Source organism: Nannobrachium achirus (genome assembly GCF_963921795.1).
Source record: "Nannobrachium achirus genome assembly, chromosome: 1".
NCBI lineage: Eukaryota > Metazoa > Chordata > Actinopteri > Myctophiformes > Myctophidae > Nannobrachium > Nannobrachium achirus.
The window spans coordinates 63,611,023-63,633,135 of record NC_137810.1 but is presented as its reverse complement, the minus strand read 5'-3'; the positions used below and the strand labels follow the sequence as shown (position 1 = coordinate 63,633,135).

The following is a 22,113-nucleotide window of genomic DNA, read 5'->3' as shown; positions in this document are numbered from 1 at the left end:
TAGAGGAGAGAAGCCCTACACCTGTGACCAGTGTGGGACAGGGTTCAACACAAGCAGTGATCTAAAAAAACACCAGAGAGCTCATACAGGAGAGAAACCCTATCACTGTGACCAGTGTGGGACAGCGTTCAGCACAAGCTGTGATCTAAAAAAAACACCGGAGAGCTCATACAGGAGAGACACCGTATCACTGCGACCGGTGTGGGGCAAAGTTCAGTACAAGCGGTTATCTCAGACGTCACATGAGAATTCATACAGGAGAGTAACCCTATCACTGTGACCCATGAGGGAAAGGGTTCTGACATTAGAGTGCCTACAATAGACATATTCAAACAATTCACACTGGAATGAAGCCTTTCAGTTGTGAATTTTGAAAGAAGCGTCTCATCAGCGCCTCCATATTGGATGTGCTGATGTAATAGTGTAGCAGTGGAACAGGTCTGTGACTTCAAGTTACTTGGAATATACATCTCAAAGGACCTGAAGTTCAGAGTCCGCATCCTCAGAGCGTTCTGCAGCAGCACCATCGAGAGCGTTCTGGCGAGTATCACCACTGCTGCTGAACACAACGCGATTACGGAGAGTGGTGCAAACAGCCCATCGTAGGGGCGGAGCTTGTCTGGAGCTTAAAGGGTTAATGCATTAATGCGTCTGTTTATGGACTTTGGTTTTCATTTTTTGACAATGCTGTAATGCAGTGCTTGTCATACATTCTGTCCAAGACACACCAATGGGCAAGCCGATCGAGCTAGTGGATCCCTGATAATCATCAGTGTATGCCCATATATGGGCACGTTCCCTTTTGTGCCCATATATGGAGCTGAGTGATTTGTTTGCATCTGATGCCATGAGGAGACACTAACACTCCATATTTGGGCGTACTGTAGCTGCATTGGTAACTCCATTATGGTTATGGTTGAGTCATGATGACATGAGCGTGACGCCACAGGTCCGACCTCCCACCCGCCAGCCCATCCTCCTTTAAGCCAATGTTAGTTGTTGCGACCGAAGGTCGCAGTATACCATGAGAAATGTTGTAGCTTGTCCGTCAGTACAGGAAGTGAGCTTGTTCGTCTTTCAGTCAGTACAGGAAGTGATGTCACGTGACATCACCTCATCAAAAATCTAACCCTGGATATTCATACTGTCACTGTGACATCACAGGTGATATCACAGTGACAGTCCATAGATGGGTATCCCTTTTATGCTCATATATGAAGATCCCTGATGTCATTATATAGATATATATCACTGGCCAGATGGCAATGGCATGGCCCATATAATATATGCGTGGCTGGTTCAGATAGGGATCTCCATGTATGGGCATAAAATATATTGTATGTATATGGATACATATTATTATTAATAAAGGATAAAATAAAATAGAAAGTCCATATATTGTCATTCCCAGAAACAAAATCTCTTTTATGCCCATATGAGATTTCTGATGTGATCAATCCCACGCCGAAAATGTTAATATTGAGTCCATTATGTATATGGATATATATTAATAAAGGATAAAATAAATAAAATGTCCATATACAGTATGGGCATTCCCAGATGATGCCCCGTTAGGGTACCCCCTTATGCCCATATATGGAGATCCCCATGCCCTAACTCGCCAAGGTTCTGCTTGGCTTTACTAATTAACATATGTTTTATGTCCATATATGGAGATTCCTATATATTATCAATATTAAGGACATTATTAAGGATATTATGTTATCAATGTTAAGGACATATCTGGGAATGCCCATATTTGGTAAAGCCCATATATGGGCATGTTTTGACATAACATTGTTGACTATCATGCAGGGGTCTCCATATATGAGTAACTGGTCCCATATACATCACTGGCCAGATGGTCACATGTCACCCTGAGGTGTCTTACTAGTAGGATTAGAAAACAAATAAAATAATTTGGGTTTTTGCCTATAATCACATGCTCCAAATAGGGTGGAAATGGAAAAATAACTGTTTTTCCAATGGATTCAATGTAGTAATTTCATCACAAGCTTTTATTAATTATTTTCACTGTTAAATATTTATAAAAGCTGTCAGTTGAGAGCGTTTAATGTAGATCATCTCTTTTTGCTACTTTTGCGTGACACTGTTGTCATAAATTATGGGGGCAAAAAAAGGTTGGAGGATTCTGCCTGTTATATTTTGATAGAATTTGAGTTATTGTTGTTGTATATTTGTCAATAATGTGTGGTTGTCTGTTTATCTAAATATTTGAAGAAAGAACTAAACAATAAACATGTTATTCAAAATAACAATACCAATGTGTGGTTGTCACAAAATCCTAATCCCTGGACTTCACGGAGCAGACATGGCAACCAGAGCCGCAACCATAACAAGCAGCAGCTACACGACAGCGCTCTGGAAAAGGTCTATAAAATGTCCTGTGTGCCAATCAACTGATTGATAACATGCACTGAAAATGCACTTGGCGGACCCATCTGTCCACTTAACTGGTTAAGCGGTCAGATGATTGGACTGTGAATGCTTCAATGTTTTCAAGTGGCCCGGGATCCAGAAAAGGTTGAGAACCACTGATTGAAACCATTAAACTAGTGACATATTACACACTGTCATGAGACTGAATGGATGACTGACTCTTCTTTGCAATGCACACATGTGCGCAGTGCGCACGCACGCACGCGCGCGCACACACACACACACACAATATGTAGGCCCTATTGATTCGAATTCAGGACTGTGGAATTGGGTTAACCATTAATACTGTAGTGATACCTAACACACTCTCACACACACACACACACACACACACACACACACACACACACACACACACACACACACACACACACACACACACACACACATACATACATGCACACACACTCAGAGCACATCAGGGAGTGCTACAGAGGAGAGGAAATAGTTGAGCTGGGTTCGTTGTCTTTCATCGCAGTGAGTTCATTGTAAAAGTCCTGTTCGTCTTTCATTGTTTTCATCATTGTGTTTATTGTTGACTTGTGTGTATGATTATGTATTGCTTTGTAGGAGTGCTCTTTCTCATCCTCACCCCCTCCTTCACTCTTATCCCTCCTACCCTCCCTGTATCACCGGTTCTCATGTTTTCTCTCTTAGATTTGTAGTCTTTGTTTCTCGGCGCTCGGGTGGCACAGTGCTAAAGTCCCTGCCCACCGCTGCGGAGGTTGTGTGTTCGAATCCACCGTGGTGCAACAGGCTTTGTCGGGCATTGATGTGAACACAATTGGCCTGCGTTCGCGAAGGGAAGCGGGCGGGGAGGGTGATAATATAGTCACTGTACTCCTAGGGGCTGGGGTGGCAAAAAGTGGGGGGAAAGGAGTAAAAAAAAAAGAATTGGACACTCAAAAAAAGAAGGGAAAACAAAAACCTAATTGACCACAAATGTACAAAATTAATTTAAGGTAGGTGTTTATTTTGACAGATGCTAGGGTCATTTTTGCAGCCTGCATGTTTTTTTTTTTTTTTTTTTTAAAGATGTTCAATGTTCATTGTTTAGCTGTTATCCTAGCTTCTTTGAGGTACTAATATTACACTGTAATCTCTACATTCTAGTTATGGACTGTTTACCTTATTGCTTATGGTCTAGAGCAGTGGTTCTCAACTTTTTCAGGCCGCGACCCCCAAAATAACCATATTTTAACTGGGGACCCCCCATCCTGACGAGCACTAAGAGTTGAGGCATTACATTTTCTGTAACACGGTTGTGAAAATAGCAGATCTACATGCTACGCGAGGCGTTGTGAGCATGTAGATCGACTATTTTCACAATTTCTGCCTCTAATATTTAACAAATTGACCAATGTTTAATTTGTCATTTTAGAGAGTTAAAAAGTCCTTAAATTGTCACTTTTGAAATGTGCAGATACCGTCCATACCGGGGCAGGAATTTCATGGAGGCCATGAAGGCCATGGCCGTCGTTGCCCCTCAGTTTGGCCTTGTGCCCCTCAAAAAATGTCATGCCCTGAGGCCACAGTGGCCTTAATGCCCCAGCTGACTGTACCACTTTCTCCCAGTACCACTCACCCCACCCCAGCCCTAGTCTGGAATCACTTCACTTTTCGGGTTTGTAACCGGTCTGGAGCGGAAACCACAAAACGTCATGTTGTAGTACTCAAAGGACTACAAATTGCCGGAAAGATCAAACCGGATTCAGTTTTAACCCAAAACATTCCCCTGCGCTCAAGGACATACTTTTAGGGCCTACCTAATAAACTCCTTGATGCGGAGTAGTTTTGCTTTTGAAAAAATTGTTTGGTATATGCATCTTTTAGTCCAACTTTTAGCGACTGGCAAGACTACACTAGGCTACTCGAGCATTTTAATAGGGATTGGGGAAACAAACGGGGGGAACCAAATCAAAGCGACGCCGCTTCTTCTAGAGCGCGGAAACCAAACGGCCTGTTGTTGTGAACGAACACCAGGCTTTCCCCCAGAAAGCCTGGTAGGCGAGGTTACCCCAGCCCAACTGACTGTACCACTTTCTCCTCTGTCTCTTTCTGGTCAATATGTAGACACCAGTGTCTCTTTCTTGTCATGTAGACAGTCTTTTGTTGAGATTCAGAATCCTTAACTTCCCTGAATCCCCATCTTAAACCAATACAGTTTGATTGGTGCAGGGCTGAGCATTGATCAGATTGTAAATACCATTATATATTTCACTGCAGATAATCATACATATTAAATCATCCTTAATCCTTACATTCAATTAATTATTTAAATGGACCAAATCTTGTTTTATTTGATGGCCTTCCTGCCCTGGCATTTGGCCTTTGTGCCCTCAAAACATGGACAACAACAAAGGCCATAAGTGGCCTTGCCCCTAAAATGACAAAATTCCAGGCCTGGTCCATACACTTAAACTTTAAGTTGGTTTGTTCACTGTTGAGTGAGAAAACAATGTTGCACATTAAGTTAATCATCTGGGGACCCCCCCAAAATAATTTGGTGACCCGCCTGGGGGTCCCGACCCACAGGTTGAGAACCACTGGTCTAGAGTTCATGTTTACTCTGCCTATTCTGACCTCACACCTGCAAGTAGCTCTGGATAGGAGTGTCTGCTAGATCAGGGGTTCCCAAACTTTTTTGTCTCAGGGCACCCCATGAATATTCTTTTAATCCGAAGCACCCCTACATTATAATTTTCACTCCCAGCACCTTATATTTATAGCATATCATCGTTGTCGGGTGGAAACCGTTCGCTTTGTATTTATCATCTATAAAATGTACTAAACTAGTGAAAACAGCAGATACAAGCACAGTTGTGTGCTTGTAGATCGGCTGTTTTCACTAGTTTTGTGCGACGCAGGGCTTTGCTTTACCAAAAAAACGTACACATTTGAAACTTGGAGATACAAGTTTTCTGCCCGACAGTGACGATATTTTAGTGATTATGTTGCGAGGAAAACGTTGAGATAATAGCCATTTTGGTTAGAACTGACTGAAAATAACTTTGTACTTCAAGTTTAAAATGATACTAAATATTTTTTCAAGTGTTTCAAATTAATTCCAAATATTATCAAATGATCTCGCGGCACCCCTGGACTGCCGTCGCGGCACCCCAGGGTGCCCCGTCACCCACTTTGAAAACCCCTGTGCTAGATGCCTATGAATTGTGAATTATTATATTGTATTCACGTTCATTGTTTACTGTTCAGCAGCAGTGTTTGAAATGGGCAGGTGGTCCGCTGTGCCATGGTGCGTGTGGATGTTACTGGGGGTGGTGGCAGCTCAGACAGGTAGGATTTCACTCCACTCTCATTTTCACATGTTAAACTGTGACTTATTATCACCCAATAACATGATGACCCTTCAGTATTACATGTTAAACTGTTACTTATTATTTGGAACACAGCATAATGTTGTTTCTGGTAAAAAAAAAAACAATGACACACATATCGCCAGTCACTACATGTATGTCTTGTCTCTAGTAAGTTTCAATAGATGACCGAGATTTTTAGATTTTTTTGTTTTGTTTTGTATTGTTTTTCAAGTTGGGGTTTTTGCATGATACAGTGGGCTACTGTATGTTTCAGTATGAGGTGATGTTGTTTATAAATTCAAATTATATTTGAGTTGCCTAAAATCTGCAGTTGACCATTCATATACTACATGTGATGGTTCTTTTCAATGGCTGCATGTGCGTAATGTTTGTTTACAACTTGAATATATTGTCTCTGTCGGGTGGAAACCTCATTCAAAAACAGCAAAAGCAGCAGATCTACAAGCTCGAAACGCATCGATTTGCACTGCGTTTCGAGCTTGAGGATCTGCTGCTTTTGATGCTTTTGTGTGACGCTAGGGTGTTCATTTATGAAGAAAAAAAAACACAAAAATATGGAGATAAGAGTTTTTTGCCCAATGGAAACTAAATATATTTTCCTTTTTGCTGACTGAATTTAAAATGTGTGTTTGTGTGTGCACGCGCGTATGTGCCTGTGTGTGTGTGTGTGTGTGTGTGTGTGTGTGTGTGTGTGTGTGTGTGTGTGTGTGTGTGTGTGTGTGTGTGTGTGTGTGTGTGTGTGCGTGCGTGCGTGCGTGCGTGCGTGCGTGCGTGCGTGCGTGTGTGTGTTCAGAGCGTGCTCTTCCTCAGTGGTTGACAGGGATCATAGCTGTTGCTGGGTTTCTCTTTGTGGTTTTCCTGGTGTTCCTGGTGAACAAGGCCTGGTGTGAAGACTCACGGTGAGAACCTTCACAGTTACACACAAACTGTCAGGAATGCATGGACATGGGCAAAAAGTCGGGTCGTGTAGGCTTGGGTTGGGGAAGAATTTGAGAACTCTATCACAGAGTAAAAAAAAAATATATATATATATATATATATATATATATATATATATATATATATATATATATATTTTTTTTTTTTTTTTTTTTTTTTTTTTTCATTGAGCCCAAGACCCGGCCATTTTAGGCCCTTCCCGGCCCGAAAATGTCAGGTCGGGTAGGGTCGGGTTCACATACCTCTGATACTGCTAATGGCAACAACTGCCAATCTACAAGCTCACATTCACAACACATCACATAGCGTATGTTGGGAGCTTGTAGATCTGCTACTTTTGACCACAAAAAATATGACACATTGGACTGGATGAAAGCAAGTTATGATTTAGTGTCTGTTAATGCACCTCTAAACAGACCAAACCCCTTTGATATTTGGCGTCTGCACAAGATGTCATGACATAAAGGCCTGGTTTTAATAGTTTTAAGTACAGACACACACACACGCACACGCACACGCACACGCACACACACACACACACACACACACACACACACACACACACACACACACACACACACACCCCAGCCCAACTGACTGTACCACTTTCTCCTCTGTCTCTTTCTGGTCAATATGTAGACACCAGTGTCTCTTTCTTGTCATGTAGACAGTCTTTTGTTGAGATTCAGAATCCTTAACTTCCCTGAATCCCCATCTTAAACCAACAGTTTGATTGGTGCAGGGCTGAGCATTGATCAGATTGTAAATACCATTATATATTTCACTGCAGATAATCATACATATTAAATCATCCTTAATCCTTACATTCAATTAATTATTTAAATGGACCAAATCTTGTTTTATTTGATGGCCTTCCTGCCCTGGCATTTGGCCTTTGTGCCCTCAAAACATGGACAACAACAAACACATAACACATAAGTGGCCTTGCCCCTAAAATGACAAAATTCCAGGCCTGGTCCATACACTTAAACTTTAAGTTGGTTTGTTCACTGTTGAGTGAGAAAACAATGTTGCACATTAAGTTAATCATCTTGGGACCCCCCCAGATGATTACTTTTACTCAAGTACATTGTGAATTCCAGACTTTTACTTTTTACAGAGTATTTTTACTTTGCACTATTGATACTTTTACTTAAAGTAAAAAATGTACTTTTTCCACCACTGGGCGTAGGCTACTTCTATTTATTAAATACCTTGGTTTTGTGCAGGAAGGGATTTAAGGAGGAGGAGTCAGTGGGCGTCGGTGTCTTCACCATGAAAAATGGGAACCCCTATGACATCACTGTGGACACGCCCATCAGGTATGACACTGGACGCATTCTTCACAAGCCACACACCTTCCTACTATTCTAGCACTAAAATCAGCGCTATAGAGAGAGAGAGTTCTGACACTTACGCCGACTCTCATTGTAAGCGTGGAAAGCGGACATGACGTCATATTTAGCTTACTGGAATCTGGTTTTATTCTTAACAAGCCCCTGCTACTCTTCAGACCCGCCCACCTCCATTGTTACCGAGGCATTTTCACTCGCTGGTAGGTAGACTAAATAACGTATTTTCTCCCCTTTTAACACATTCACGGGCCTCTCCAAGTTATTATTATTTAACGTAATCGGCTCTAGATAATGTTTCTCGTAAGAATATTGACTTTATTGACTTTAAAATGATTGACTTTATTGACTTTAAAATTGACTTAAATTAACTTGGAGAGGCCTGTGAATGTGTTAAGTGGGGAAAGGATGTGATTTAGTCTACTTACCAGCAAGTGAAAACACCTCGGTTACAATGGCGGTGGACGGGGCTGATGAGGTGCAGAGGCTTGTTAAGCATAAAACCAGACTCCAGCGACGCCACTTACGGCCTGCGGCCAGATCAAAGCATGACGCTACTCTCCTCTCTGTAATACTCTGACTAAAATGACACGTGTGTGTGCATGTGTGCGTGCGTGTTCGTGTGCGTGTGTGTGCGTGCGTGTTATTGTCCAATAGAAGTGGAGCTGAGCAGTGTCATGACAACCTGGGATTGGATACAGAGGAAGAAAGAATCACTGCCATGTGATCATCCTGGACCAATCCTATTGGCTGCTGGGACATCACACACTGCCACACACACAACAGGGATATAGGTCTATATATACGTGTCGTGCACACAAATGTACTGGACCCTGTAAAAGGTCTTATATTTATGCTTTTGAATTATAGGCATCAATCAAGCCTTTATACTGTCCCACAAAGCCAAAGTAAATCAGCCTTCATGATATCACTGGCGATTAACAATTGCCTCATGAACAGATACAGTATTGTGATACTACTGCAATATCACTTATCATAAATTCATTCGGCTGGCCAGTTGAAACACTTTAAAGCGTTCTTTATCAGTCTAATGATTTGCTTAGTTACTGCACTTTGGCTTTGTAAGTAGTTGTAAGACTTTGCTATTCTGAAGTTTTCACATTTATACAAGCTCACAGCTCACAGATATACAAGCTTTTTTAAAGACTGTTTTAGCTATTTCTGAAAATTGTTTAGAAGTTTCAGAAAATGTTTGCCTGCATGCCCACAACAGGGACTCCAGATAAAAAAAAAACAAGGGTTAGGGTAGCACTAAACTTAGTATAGCACTAAAAGTCAGTTTTAACTACCTTAACCCTGTACATCAGTTAATCTTCAGGCCGGGTACACATTTTAGTGTATGGGAGGGGCTTACAGTACATGTACAGTATGTATCAACATATTAGTTTTTGTAGGCTAATTTCTGATTTGGGCCTAACTAATAGGTTAGGCCTAAATGGGTTAAATACCAGATCTTGTAGATCTGAAGAATTCAATAAATCCTGAACAAGTGGGACAAATGTGGAACTTCTAGTCACACATGATTTTGTTGTTTATAAAAATCTGAATTGATTTGTGTCGATTTGTTGATATAAAACAAGTCTCGTTAACCGAAATCTCACTGTTCCTACATCCCATTAGTCAGAATCTGGTGATGTTAACCTGGTGAAAAATTCTATGCCTAAACCTAAACCTAACCCTAACCTCAGTAAAACTATGCCTAAACCTAACCTAAACCCTAACCCTAACCTCAGTAAAAAATATCCCTCAGCCTAACCCTAAAACCTAACCCTAACTAAATTCGGACGAGATGTAGGACTAATGAGATTTCGGACTTATGGGCAGTCCCCGATTCTACAAATGCCTTCTAAATCTATTATTCAAAAATGTTCAACAATAGCAGATGTACAAGCTTGCTGCGCGGCACAAAGTGATGCGTGAGCTTGTATATCTGCTATTTTTGAGCGCTGCAAACCACTCCTACCCTACGTTTGACTTTTTGCATAACCAACGCAGAAATCTAATCAGATGATATGCGTTCCTGGTTCATTGAAAAAGAAAAATAGAGGCGTACATAGGTAGGCATGAGCCATTAGTTAAAGGAGTAGTTCATCCCCAAAATGACTTTTTTCCGCTATTGATTAGTCATGCCATGGAGACTTGAGTTCAATGATATGTTTTTGTAGATGTCGCATTCCTAAGACAAAAAAAATATTATAGTACATTTAATCAGAATGGGAATCAGATTCTGAATGGGGACTCAAATGCATGGGCCTGGATGGGGACACAAATACAAGGCCCTGGATGGGGACCCAAATGCATTTGGGTGAGAATCAGTGGTGGTAAATGTACTTGACCCTTGACCCTAAATTTACCCCCATTGATTCTGACCCAAATACATTTGGGTCCCCATTCAGGGCCATGCATTTGGGTCCCCATCCAGAATCAATGGGGGTAAATTTACTATAATATATATTTTTTGTCTTCGGAATGATACACAAAAATATTATTGAACTCAAGTCTCCATGGCATGACTAATCAATATTGGGGGTGAACTACTTCGCACTGAATGGTCAGATGAGTGGGCCGCACAAGCTTTAGAGATTTTTGTCATGTTGCATCATGTTGACATGTGAGTTAAATAAGTCCTCATATGGACCAAAAACTAGTATCTAGTACTATCAGAATATAGACCCATTTTGTTATTATTTGAATTAAATTAAATCACTTATCCTACCTTTATGGACATAAACAAGAAGTTGAAGGGTCAATGTAGGTCTCATAATGATACATGACCATGTCCATGCATGTTTAAATCACTATACTTTATATTATTAATTTGGCATTGTTGGTTCTTTATTGACCAAGTAAAGACAGTGTGCTCTATAAAATGTGCTTCTATGTCATGGTTACCACAGATTTCCTTATAATATTCTCTTCCACCTGATGATGATGTGTTGCTGTGTCTGATCTGTCACCAGTCTCCTCCACTCCACAAAACACGTCCTACACTGCCACCTGTCTGCCATGTCCCTGTACTACACTGTCATATGTCAAGAGTTATTTTAGTTTTTACTTAAAGGGCCACTTCACCTCTGGGACAACCCTATCTTATTTTATTGTTGTTTGGGACACGATCAACACAATCCTGAGTTATTTTTTTGTGTTCAGTCAGTTTTTTGAGATATTTTAGTATTTCAGCATACTGGTGATGATGCAAAATGCATCACCAGTACATTCTGAAAGTTGGGGATACCCCCAACTTTGATTGGCTCCCACAAAGTTTCCGAAGGGAGTTGTGATTGAAAAAGAGGTGATAGTAGACACCTTTATGAACACATTTGTGAAGAAAGCTATTGATTTAGATTTTGTTCCCAGATTGGTCTAACAATCGGCTAACTTTCCCTTACTAATGGTGGAGTCTGAAGAGGTGAGTCTTCAGGTTAAGGAGGAAAACACTAGGCAACCTTAGGCACGGGTGCCAACATTGGCACAGGGGAGGGTGATCTCTGGCACACTGGCAGAAGTGTGAGAGAGAGGATTTTTATTTTAATTAAATGTGGTCAATTAAATTAAGTCACCTAATTTGCAACAAATTACATCCTAATCCTACATTCATAAAAACTCTGAACTTTGACTAGGGAGGGAGTCCAGGAGATAGATTTCATGTTGACATGGCACAACGACTAAAAAATAAGTAATGTGTGTACTGTCTAAGTAATTTATGTTTAAACAACAATTTTTAGTTTATAAAAAAAAAAAACAGTGCAGATATTTGATAGTACTTTTAATAAGAAATGTTTACAGTGTATACAAATTGCTGGACAATAGGTACCTACTAAACATTACCATGATTACATTGTATCCCATTGTACATGTGCATTAAAACAAGCCCTGCTCAAATACAGTAGAAACGATATGTTTTGCCCTCCACCATCATAGTCTATTGCTTGTATAGGTTTCAATATTTTCACCAAAAGGCCCTTTTAGAAATTTCAGCCCCTGCCTCACATTCTCTGCACGCCAATTGTGTTCCTATATACACTCAACAAAGCCGGATGCACCACGGTGGATTTGAACCCACAGGGGGGCGCTCTCCATTTCCGAGATGCTGCCATTCCGACATTGACTTCTAATTGTCTGAATGGCGGCACTTCCATATAGAGGTTAGGGTTAGGGGTAGGTATAAGGTTAGTGTCGGAATGGGGGGATGTCTGAATGGCAGCATGTCGGAATGGGGGGATGCACCCGAACCCACAACCTCTGTGGCAGTGTGTGATGTTTTAACAACCAACTACTGTAGGCTGCAGTTCTAAACTGAAAACCCTATACCATATCAACATAAACATCAAAACGGCCACCGCTTTCATTTCGGACAAGCTTGATGTGGCTAATTGTTTTAACATCTACTTTACCACCATAGCCAAATCACTGCTTAAAAAACTGTGTCCGGTCCATCTGGGCAGTATGGTGAAGAGCTCGTCAAAAAATACTACATCTAGAGGTACGCAAAGATGTTTTTAAACTCGCCGCGGTGACAACTGACGAGGTGTTTAAAAAAAACGAGCGCACTAAAACAAGGCCACTGGCCATGACAAATTCTCCCCAAATTCCTGAGAGACTCAGCTACCTCCATTGCTCCAATCATTACCCACATAGAAAAATTATCAACCAGTGTCATGTCCCCAAGGACTTCACAGTAGCAAAAGTAACCCCCCTGCATAAAAAAGGTAGCAAAACTAGACCCTGACAACTACCGCTACTACTATCTCAAAAGTCTTGGAAGAAATAGGTTGCAAGATATAAACTGTAATATATGAGTTCCAATCTGGCTTCAGAGAATCCCATTCCACTGGCACATGCCACAGAGAAGGGTCAATTCCTAACCTCATCAAGGTCGATAACTTCACAATCAAAGTCGGTATTAATATAATAACAAGAAAAGACGAAATACCTACCCTAATTGCTGGACTATAAGCCGCACCTGAATATAAGCCGCACCAGCTAAATTTAGAAAAGAAAACAAATCTTTACATATATAAGCCGCACCTGACTATAAGCCGCAGGGGTCCTTCCTGCTTCCTGCTAGAGTGCCCCTGGTGGACGTTAGCTGTATAAATCAATATATAAATCCTTGTTAAAGACCATTGTAAAACTAACAAACTGGGCGTTAGCTGTAAAAATCGTTATATAAGCCGCACCTTTGTATAAGCCGCAGGGTTCAAAACATGGGAAAAAAGCCGCGGCTTATAGTCCGGCAATTATGGTACTTGGGTTGCATCCCAGAGGGTAATCTTTCCAGTGAAAAAATTACTACCAAGTTAATAAAAAATGAACAAACTTGTTTTTTTTTTTACAGAGGATCGCCCCGCTGGTCTGTAAAAATACACTGAAGACTCTAGCAAGAGCACACATTCAACCCCACTTTGACTATGGAGTCCAACACCTCAAAGGCCCTAAAACAAGGCTCCAAACAGCCCAAAACAAACAATTAAGGCTTCTGCTTAACCTTCCATCTCGGGCTCATCTTATCACTAATCACTTACTAAGCGTGGGGTGGCTCACGGTAGCTGACAGAGTACAGTATCTTGCAATGGGCCCGGTGTACAAGATACACTACACCACTAAGATACACATGTACCTGACAAAATACTTCCAAAACGTGTTTTTTTTCACAATTTCAACAGCAGGGGCTGCTCCACAGATCATGTCCAACCCAGATTTCGCAAAAAAAGGTAACATTTTATATCAAAGGCCTTAAGTTTAAATCCCTACCTTCCTGCACTGAAAAGCCACAGAGGTGGCTGCTAGCCTGCTACTCGAAACTAGAAAAAGAAAAAAAGCATATCCTTACCCCTGGCCTTTCTATTGAATTTGACATAGTTTTACAACTGTTATTTGTTTTCCTTCTGCATAGTACTATGTTTTATTTGTCTGTCATTCTATATTACAAGTTAAAAAAGGACCCCAATTGAAACAAGCCCGAAAGCTTTTTTTAGGTATTCTTTTTGTTGACCTTGTACCAGTGAACTGTACTGTCATGAAACTATACACTTTTCCTATGCAAACTCTAATAAAGTCTTCAATCATTGAATCATTATGGGGTGATTTAATGGTGAAAACAATCATAAAGAGATTGTTCTAAATGTTATATTGTTATTCCATAACTTGTGTGTATAGATTGTTCTAAAGGCTGGTGGTGATTGACAGGGGTTTGGTCCAGATGTTCAGGTTGACGGGGGCGTGGCCCAGGGTGCTTTGGCCAAAGTGTCCAAGATCTGACTGAGAGCATTCTCCACCTAGTGGACACAAACAGTAAAAACAGCATGGAGGCATGAACGAATATGATGATTTAAATCAAGGGTCTTCTAGGGGGTCCCCATAGTTACTACATGGGGTCCTCCAAATCTTTGAGTTATGGAAACGTTTTTATGTTTTATATTAACCACTTGAACCCTAGTGTCCATATTCCAGGAACTTTAGCCAAAAATAGATGATCTACGGTACGCAACGCCTCACACTGCGAGGCGTTGCGAGCTTGTAGATCGGCTATTTTTGGCAAAGAGGTTTGGTGTAGAAGGGAAACAGAGCAGATTGAAAGGTCAAGTTTATTAAGTATTGACAGTTCAAGTGGTTAAATATCTGTAAACACAAATTGACATGAATCCAAAATACACTGATGCTGTCAAACAATGAAACTATGGAATCTCTGAAAAGGTTGTGGGGGTCCTGTGCTTCATCTCTCTCTCAACTAAGGGGTCCTTGGCCTGAAAATGTTGAAGACCCCTCATTTAAATGATAAAACTCTTTGACAGAATGGAGACCAACATGTGCAACAAATAGCTCCTGAGGAGTTATCACAGACAGAACAAACATCAATGGTTATCTGTAGAACAGCCTCTGAGGAGAGAAGAGATTTGAACAAACATCTGGACGTTACCTTGGTCTCCAAAGCTCTCTGTCTCTGCTCCATGATGACCGTGGTTTTTGTCAGTTGTTCAGTCAGTTGTTGCAGTTGTTTCTGTTGCCGCTTCTCCATTTTGTCCACTCTGCCAAAACACAGTTTGTTTGATTGATTGGATTAAAATGTCAAATACAAAAGAATATACACAATAATGCAAATGTGTGTCTCACTAGATCAGGAGTTTTCAAAATGGGTGACGGGGCACCCTGGGGTGACAGCAGTCCAGGGGTGCCGCAAGATAATTTGATAATATTTGGAATTTATTTGGACACTTGAAAAAATATTTAGTATCATTTTAAACTTGAAGTACAAAATAAATTTCAGTCAGTTCTAACCAAAATGGCTATTATCTCAACGTTTTCCTCGCAACATAATCACTAAAATATCGTCACTATCGGGCAGAAACCTCGTATCTCCAAGTTTCAAATGTGTACGTCTTTTGGTAAAGCAAAGCCCTGCTTCATCATACAAGACTGTCGCACAAAACTAGTGAAAACAGCCGATCTACAAGCACACAACGCCTCGCATCGCGAGGCGTTGTGTTAAGTACGTTAAGTACATTTTATAGATGATAAATACAAAATGAACGGTTTTGGACATATAAGGTTTCCACCCGATGACGACGATATGCTATAAATATAAGGTGCTGGGAGTGAAAATTATAATGTAGGGGTGCCTCGGATTAAAAAAATATTCATGGGGTGCCCTGAGACAAAAAAAAAAAATGGGAACCCCTGCACTAGATGATGATTAAACAGTACACAACACATGCACACGCGTGCGTGCGCGCATACACACACACACACACTCATGCGCACACGCGCGCACAAACACATTTGAAATCATTCAATGTGAACAAGTGGCCAGAATGGACTCTTTCTATTTGCCAGGATAGAAATGTGATTGACATGAAATTAAATCCAATAAAGTATTTATCATCATACTTGTCAGAAATCTGCTGAATCCTCTGGATTCAGTCAGCTGTTTTTGCACACCGTTCAAAACACACACCGTTCAGTGCAATGCAATGCAATGTAACGCAATACCCAATCATTTAGTGATTGACAGGAAGTCATCATCATCATCATCTTACTTGTCAGAAATCTGCTTAATCCTTTCTGAGTCACAGCTTCTCTCTGTCTCACTCTGGGCTTTCAGGAAGTTCTGCTTCTGCTCGGTCACCCAGTTCTTAAAGTCTTCCGGCCTGTAAGTTCTTTGGCGCTCAAAGATTCCTACCCACAGGCTCGGCTTGTGGTTCCGGCAAGACTGTTGCTCTCCTGGGGTGCCAGGTCTGCTAGGGGCAGCTGGGTGAGGAAGACAAGGCATCGTTGGTAAATAAACATGACTGAGACTCGGTGACGTTATGGACTTCATAATCAAAAATAGACTGTGAAAGTGTCCATATTATTATTGATTTGCCAAATTCCAATCTCGCCTGGGGCGCCAAACTGTACAGAGCCGGCCCTACATTGGGGTAAATGATTACAGTCATGCACAATGAACACAATGTACACTCTTAGCAGCTGAACTGATGTTGGCACAGACAATGTTAACAAATCAAATCAGACAATGTCAACAAATCAAATCATTACATTGGTTACCATCTTAAGCAATGAGAGAAATGACTCAGGAACCACTACCATCATTGTAACCTGTGCATTCATGCATTCATACAGTATATTCATGCATATATTAATTAATTAATTCATAGATTCATTCATTAGTGGATTCATTAATTAATAGATTCATGCATGGACAGATAATATAATGGACAGTTAACAATGATTCTCATGTTGTTCAAAACTTCACCCATGTGGTCAAATAATACTACATAACATTTCCCAAAAGATAAAAGATTAAATAAGTATTTTCTCTTTTTTTAATAATGCTCATTAGCTTTAATACAATCAAATACTGACCCCCACAACGCCGAATCAAAAAGAAGAAGACGCGGCGAAGCTCAGAGAGGATGAGGAACGGAGGAGGCAAAGCAGGACGGGATCTGTACTCCATCACAAGGTTGTAGCGCTGGAACCTCCAGTAAATTTCGCTCTTCTCCTCCACCTTGTTGAAGGTGTTGCTGCATGGAGGGTTGAAGGCACAAAACAACAAACTATTATATCAAACCGCAAAAACAACAGAACAAGAACATTAAATTAAATAATAAGTGTTGGGAAGGTGATGTAGGAGATAAAGTGATGAGAAGATCTGAATTTAGGAAACCAAGAAGAAAGACAGAAGGCTGGTTCTCTACCTGATGATGGCGATGAGCAAGTTGATGAGCAGTATGTTGGTGACCAGAAGGAAAACCACCAGTAGAATGATCACCAGCCAGTTGTTGTACTCGCTCCTGCATGGCTCATAACCGTCATCTATCAGTGTCATGTTGGTAGTGCAGTTCATGTCCCACTGTTGTGTCACTTTTATACAAATAAACAAACAAATAATGAATCAATAATTATACTGATGGGAAAATATAAGAAATATGAATATAGCTGCAAGCACCAATACCGGGGTCCAAGCAAACATCATAGTAACTTCATAATCCTACATTCATCATGCCCTTATCTCCCTGTGACTCTTGTAAAACATGTAAAATACTTTGGTTGTGATTTGAACAAAGTGTCTACTAAATATTTAGATAAGGAAATCCTGAAATTGTCAGTGTTTTAATTCAGCTTCATTTCAACTATGCCTATATAACATCTTTGTGTAATTGGTTCTCACTAATGTTCATGATAAAATTGTCAAATTTGTCCTACTAGGGCTGTCTCATTGGAGGCCTATGGACACTTCAGAAACGTGCCTACCAGTGATTCTTCCCCCAACAAGATTTTTATTAAGATAGTTTGAAATGGGGGAAGTCATCCTTTAAGTGTATAAAGATCCTGTCTGCCGATCAGTTGTTGTGTCACTGTAGCACACTGAGTGCTAACGATCCACAGCTGTGGGTTCTTGCAATTCTACTACACATAAACGAACAACAACCATGTTGCTGGGCTGCTTGCTTTAATCAAAGTCTTGTATCAATTCACTGAGACTGATTTCTCTCTACTGCCGTTCACACTAGGATTTGAACTGAAAAGTAATGCTAAATTATTTGCATTGTGTTGAATCACATTGTATAACATGGTATCGGCACGGCCTTCAATGTATGGTTAATGTATCGCTGGCAGTGTTATCAAGATGCGTATTGAATCTGCCTCAGTGATGAAGATTAAGCCCTCGTGCCTACACATCTGTGGTGCTTGACCCACTATATCTCTCTCACGTGCATACGCACACGTGCACGCGCGCGCACGCACGCACGCACGCACGCACGCACGCACGCACGCACGCACACACACACACACACACACACACACACACACCATCTATTTCTTCAAGATGAAATTCTCCAAAGATGTAGAGGTAAGGTCTGTAGAACACTCGACGGAAGATACGTATTAGGTTGGAATCGTAGGAATACAGCAGTGCCTGATTGGCTACTCCATATGCCATAACCCACACCTCCAGGAAGAAGAGGAAGAAGGCGACGTCTTTCATCTGAACAGAGTGAAACAATTTTGTATTTAATATAATATCAGTAACCAATGACACCTTAACAGCATGATAAAACAGCATTTATATCTGTTTTATATCTTACCATTTTGCCAACTATGATGATTTTTGGTCCCATCTCCTTGTGAATGGCAGAGATGTGAATGAGACGGAGTGTGAAGACCATGTAGTCGATACACAGGACACCTCGTCCAAATTCATAGGTCCACTCAAACATCCTGAAGCACACAAGCATATTAAACACATTGAATATATTGTAATTTGTTTTAATCAACTTATATTTGTATTATTTGATGATTGTTATCAGGTTTTCTGCATTTCTCATACATTAGCTCTCTATTTACTAAGTAGGCCTACTATAGTAAAGTAAAAAAGTGATACCAACCTGCAGATGAGACCAATGATGAACAGAATGATGGCAATGAGGTCAAACTTGTTCCAGAAATCCTGCCAGTACAGACAAATCCTCTGGCAGATAGTCATGTACTTTTTGCCCTCAGAGAATGCCTGAAATTAAACACATCAATCAAACTGAATCAAGTGGATAGATTACAGTTGACAGTCAATGTAAGGACACTATTTGTCACATCATGTATTTACATTACAGCTATGGCAACATTGAAAGCACTGAAATTATTTTACTTAGAGCCTCCTCAACAATTTGGACAAAAATGAAGTGAGCAGTTCAGTTCATTTCATTAAGCTATACTAGTCTAGTAGGAAAGGAGTCTAGTAGGAAAGGAAACACACACACACACACACACACACACACACACACACACACACACACACACACACACACACACACACACACACACACACACACACACACACACACACACACTCTCTCTCTCTCTCTCTCTCTCTCACACACACACACACACACATTCCCCTCACACACACAGGGTATCAGGTATAGTCTAGTAGGAAAGGGGGGTCCAATCGCATAGGGTGGATTTTTTTCCGCCACCTGTTTTTTCTTAATCCTTAAAGGGTATATTTTAAGATTCTGCCAGGTATAACAGGCTGAAATATTGTCCCCCCCCCCCCCCCCCCCCCCCCGGTGAGCAGGTTGGTGCCTTGCATGGTTTCCTCCGACACCGGTGTATGAATGTGTGCGTGAATGGGTGAATGTAATGCACAATCTCTGTAAAGCGCTTTGGATAAAAGCGCTATATAAATGCACCATTTACCATTTACCATTTACCTACACACTCAGTCAAGAGAGAGAGATAGAGAATCTCCTTCCACTCACCTGTCGGATCTCCTCACTTAATACGGTGAACACCCAGAAGTAGAGCACACATTCAGGGATGGACGGCCCACTAGGGGGCGGTGGCTTAAAGTCCACCAGCAGCACGTAGGCAAACAGGAAGAGGAAGAGGAGGTACATCACTGCATTGCTCGTGAAGGTAGTGATGGGAGCTCTCCAGAAAGAAGAGAACATAAGGAAACACTTCTTCCATCCTGGGACATCTGGATCACTGTGGGGTGGAGCAACATGATTAATCCGCTCAACTTAAAGGAGCTATAGTCAACTTTTTCATTGTAGGGCCGACACTTTGTTTACATCCTAGTCTATAGACTAGAATGTAAACAAAGTGTCGGTCTGACAATGGCCAAAATGATTATTTTATCATTATTTTACGCTTTTTGTGGTCATTTTTGAAAAAAAAAAACATATATGAAGCTTATTTTTTTATAAAATATTTTCGAAACATTATTTTTATTTTAGCATCCGTTTTTCAAGAAAAAGTTGACTATAGCTCCTTTAAGGCCTGTCCATAGTCTCTCCGAAACCAAACTTTTCGCCGGAAAGATCCGGTTCGATTACAAAATGACTTCACTCGTAACTTCTGAAAAACATTACACCGGATTACATTTACCGAGTTTGGAAATCTGCACTTCAGAACTCTATATAACATACATGGGCAACTGGTGGCCCGGGAGCCACATGCGGCCCCCACCTTCACTTGATGCGGCCCGCAGGTTAATACCGGAATACTGATATATTATTGATTTCAGCTGTTACAATTCCAAACATGACCTGCATTCCGTCAGTCTATATTAGTAGCTTAATGGCTAGTATAGTAGTATTAGTAGTCGTAAAATGTATTTGTTTTATGTCCAATGTATTTGCATATAGGTTCATAAAGTTAACATGACTATATAACTAAATGCATTTGAAATTAGATAAAAATGTTACATTTCAGAATTCCAATTCAAAAACAACAAAAAATAATTCAGGATTCCAATTCAAAAGAAGCAAAAATAGCCGATCTACAAGCTCAAAACGCATCGCAGCGCGATGCGTTTTGAGCTTGTAGATCTGCTATTTTTGCTTCTTTTGTATGAGATACTAGAATGACAAAGTAGGACGTAGCAATATGCAATGTGGCCCTCTGGAGTGAAGGTGGAAATATAGTGGCCCTCGCCATCATCAAAGTTGCCCACCCCTGCTATATAACTACACAACAAGTGGATGCTAACCTGTCCTTGAAGGTGATGAGGTTGGTGTAGAGCAGAAGGGGGCAGAAAAAGGTGAGAAGGAACTTCCACACTGGTGTTTCTCTCTCCATGGGGCCCCACCAAACCCTAGACAGTGAAGACTGAGAGGCAGAAAAGTCTGTTTTTAGTCATTTCTCTTTGTTAATATAACACACAGATGTGTGTGTAATTGAATTACTGTATGTTGTTAGGTGATATTTTCTTCAAATATTTTGCCTTCACTATACACAAAAGAAATTGCAAATGGTGGAGTGGAAATACTTGGTTTTGATCTAGAAAGCATTGAACTCAAATTATATCAGTTTTGGAGTTTATAATTAATATAATCGGAGCCACGGTATGAAGTAGGCCTAGAAGTTCATAACTGTATCCAAGTCCAACTTTCATTGGGTGGTCCAAATTTCCATCATTTAAGGCTATACATTTTCTTTATGTTCTTATTTATTTTATTTATTCTTTCAATCAAAGGACTAACTTGTTTTGTGACGAGCGTTCTTGTATTCCTTGCGACCAGCGGTGTCCATGTTATCCTTGCATTATAAGTAGGCGTATATTAGGCCTGGGGCCAATTCTGATATCTTCACAAATTGGTACCACCCCAGGTGACCGTACATTTTTTACATTTTTGACTCCCTAATACATGTCTCTAGTTTACATTTTGGTATGATAACCCTTTCTGAGACCCAGCTTAATTGATGTTATCAGCCGCTAGAGTCGGTCTCCCATTGACTTTCTATACAGGAGGTATTTAAGTAGGATATGAGGGGTCTAACTAGGGGTTTGTCATGATGCTGAATCCATTGCAATCATTTGTTTTGCACAAACAACATTCCTTGGGCTACAAATGGTCCCAGAAAACGCCCCCAAAACTGATGAAACTGATGAAAAGTGATGACTCATCACTTTTCATCACTAAACCATCGTTTTCTGGGGCCATTTGTAGCCCAAGGAATGTTTTGTGTGCAAAACTAATGATTGCAATGCATTC

At 40.7% G+C, this 22,113-nt stretch overlaps 2 protein-coding genes across 2 annotated transcripts in view; one reads left to right on the top strand and one right to left on the bottom strand.

The window, feature by feature from the left end:
- The first annotated feature begins 2,891 nt into the window (after nucleotides 1-2,891).
- LOC308281884 (small integral membrane protein 24-like) lies at nucleotides 2,892-9,658 on the top strand. The gene is made up of 5 exons (XM_080722219.1): nucleotides 2,892-2,937; nucleotides 5,677-5,757; nucleotides 6,595-6,700; nucleotides 7,970-8,062; nucleotides 8,750-9,658. Exons 2-5 carry the CDS (start codon nucleotides 5,691-5,693, stop codon nucleotides 8,817-8,819), a joined length of 336 nt encoding a protein of 111 aa, XP_080578345.1. The 5' UTR covers nucleotides 2,892-2,937; nucleotides 5,677-5,690; the 3' UTR covers nucleotides 8,820-9,658.
- Nucleotides 9,659-14,278: 4,620 nt separating this feature from the next.
- Nucleotides 14,279-22,113, bottom strand: part of LOC308289317 (transient receptor potential cation channel subfamily M member 5-like) — a gene marked incomplete at both ends in the record, with an annotated part of 33,273 nt that continues 25,438 nt past the window's right edge. Inside the window, 9 exons of the mRNA XM_080730991.1 lie at nucleotides 14,279-14,391; nucleotides 16,202-16,360; nucleotides 16,976-17,136; nucleotides 17,311-17,476; nucleotides 18,428-18,602; nucleotides 18,703-18,835; nucleotides 19,003-19,124; nucleotides 19,873-20,101; nucleotides 21,108-21,226. Of these exons, the coding sequence (XP_080587117.1) occupies nucleotides 14,279-14,391; nucleotides 16,202-16,360; nucleotides 16,976-17,136; nucleotides 17,311-17,476; nucleotides 18,428-18,602; nucleotides 18,703-18,835; nucleotides 19,003-19,124; nucleotides 19,873-20,101; nucleotides 21,108-21,226 (1,377 nt within the window). The remainder of the gene's footprint in view (nucleotides 14,392-16,201; nucleotides 16,361-16,975; nucleotides 17,137-17,310; nucleotides 17,477-18,427; nucleotides 18,603-18,702; nucleotides 18,836-19,002; nucleotides 19,125-19,872; nucleotides 20,102-21,107; nucleotides 21,227-22,113) is intronic.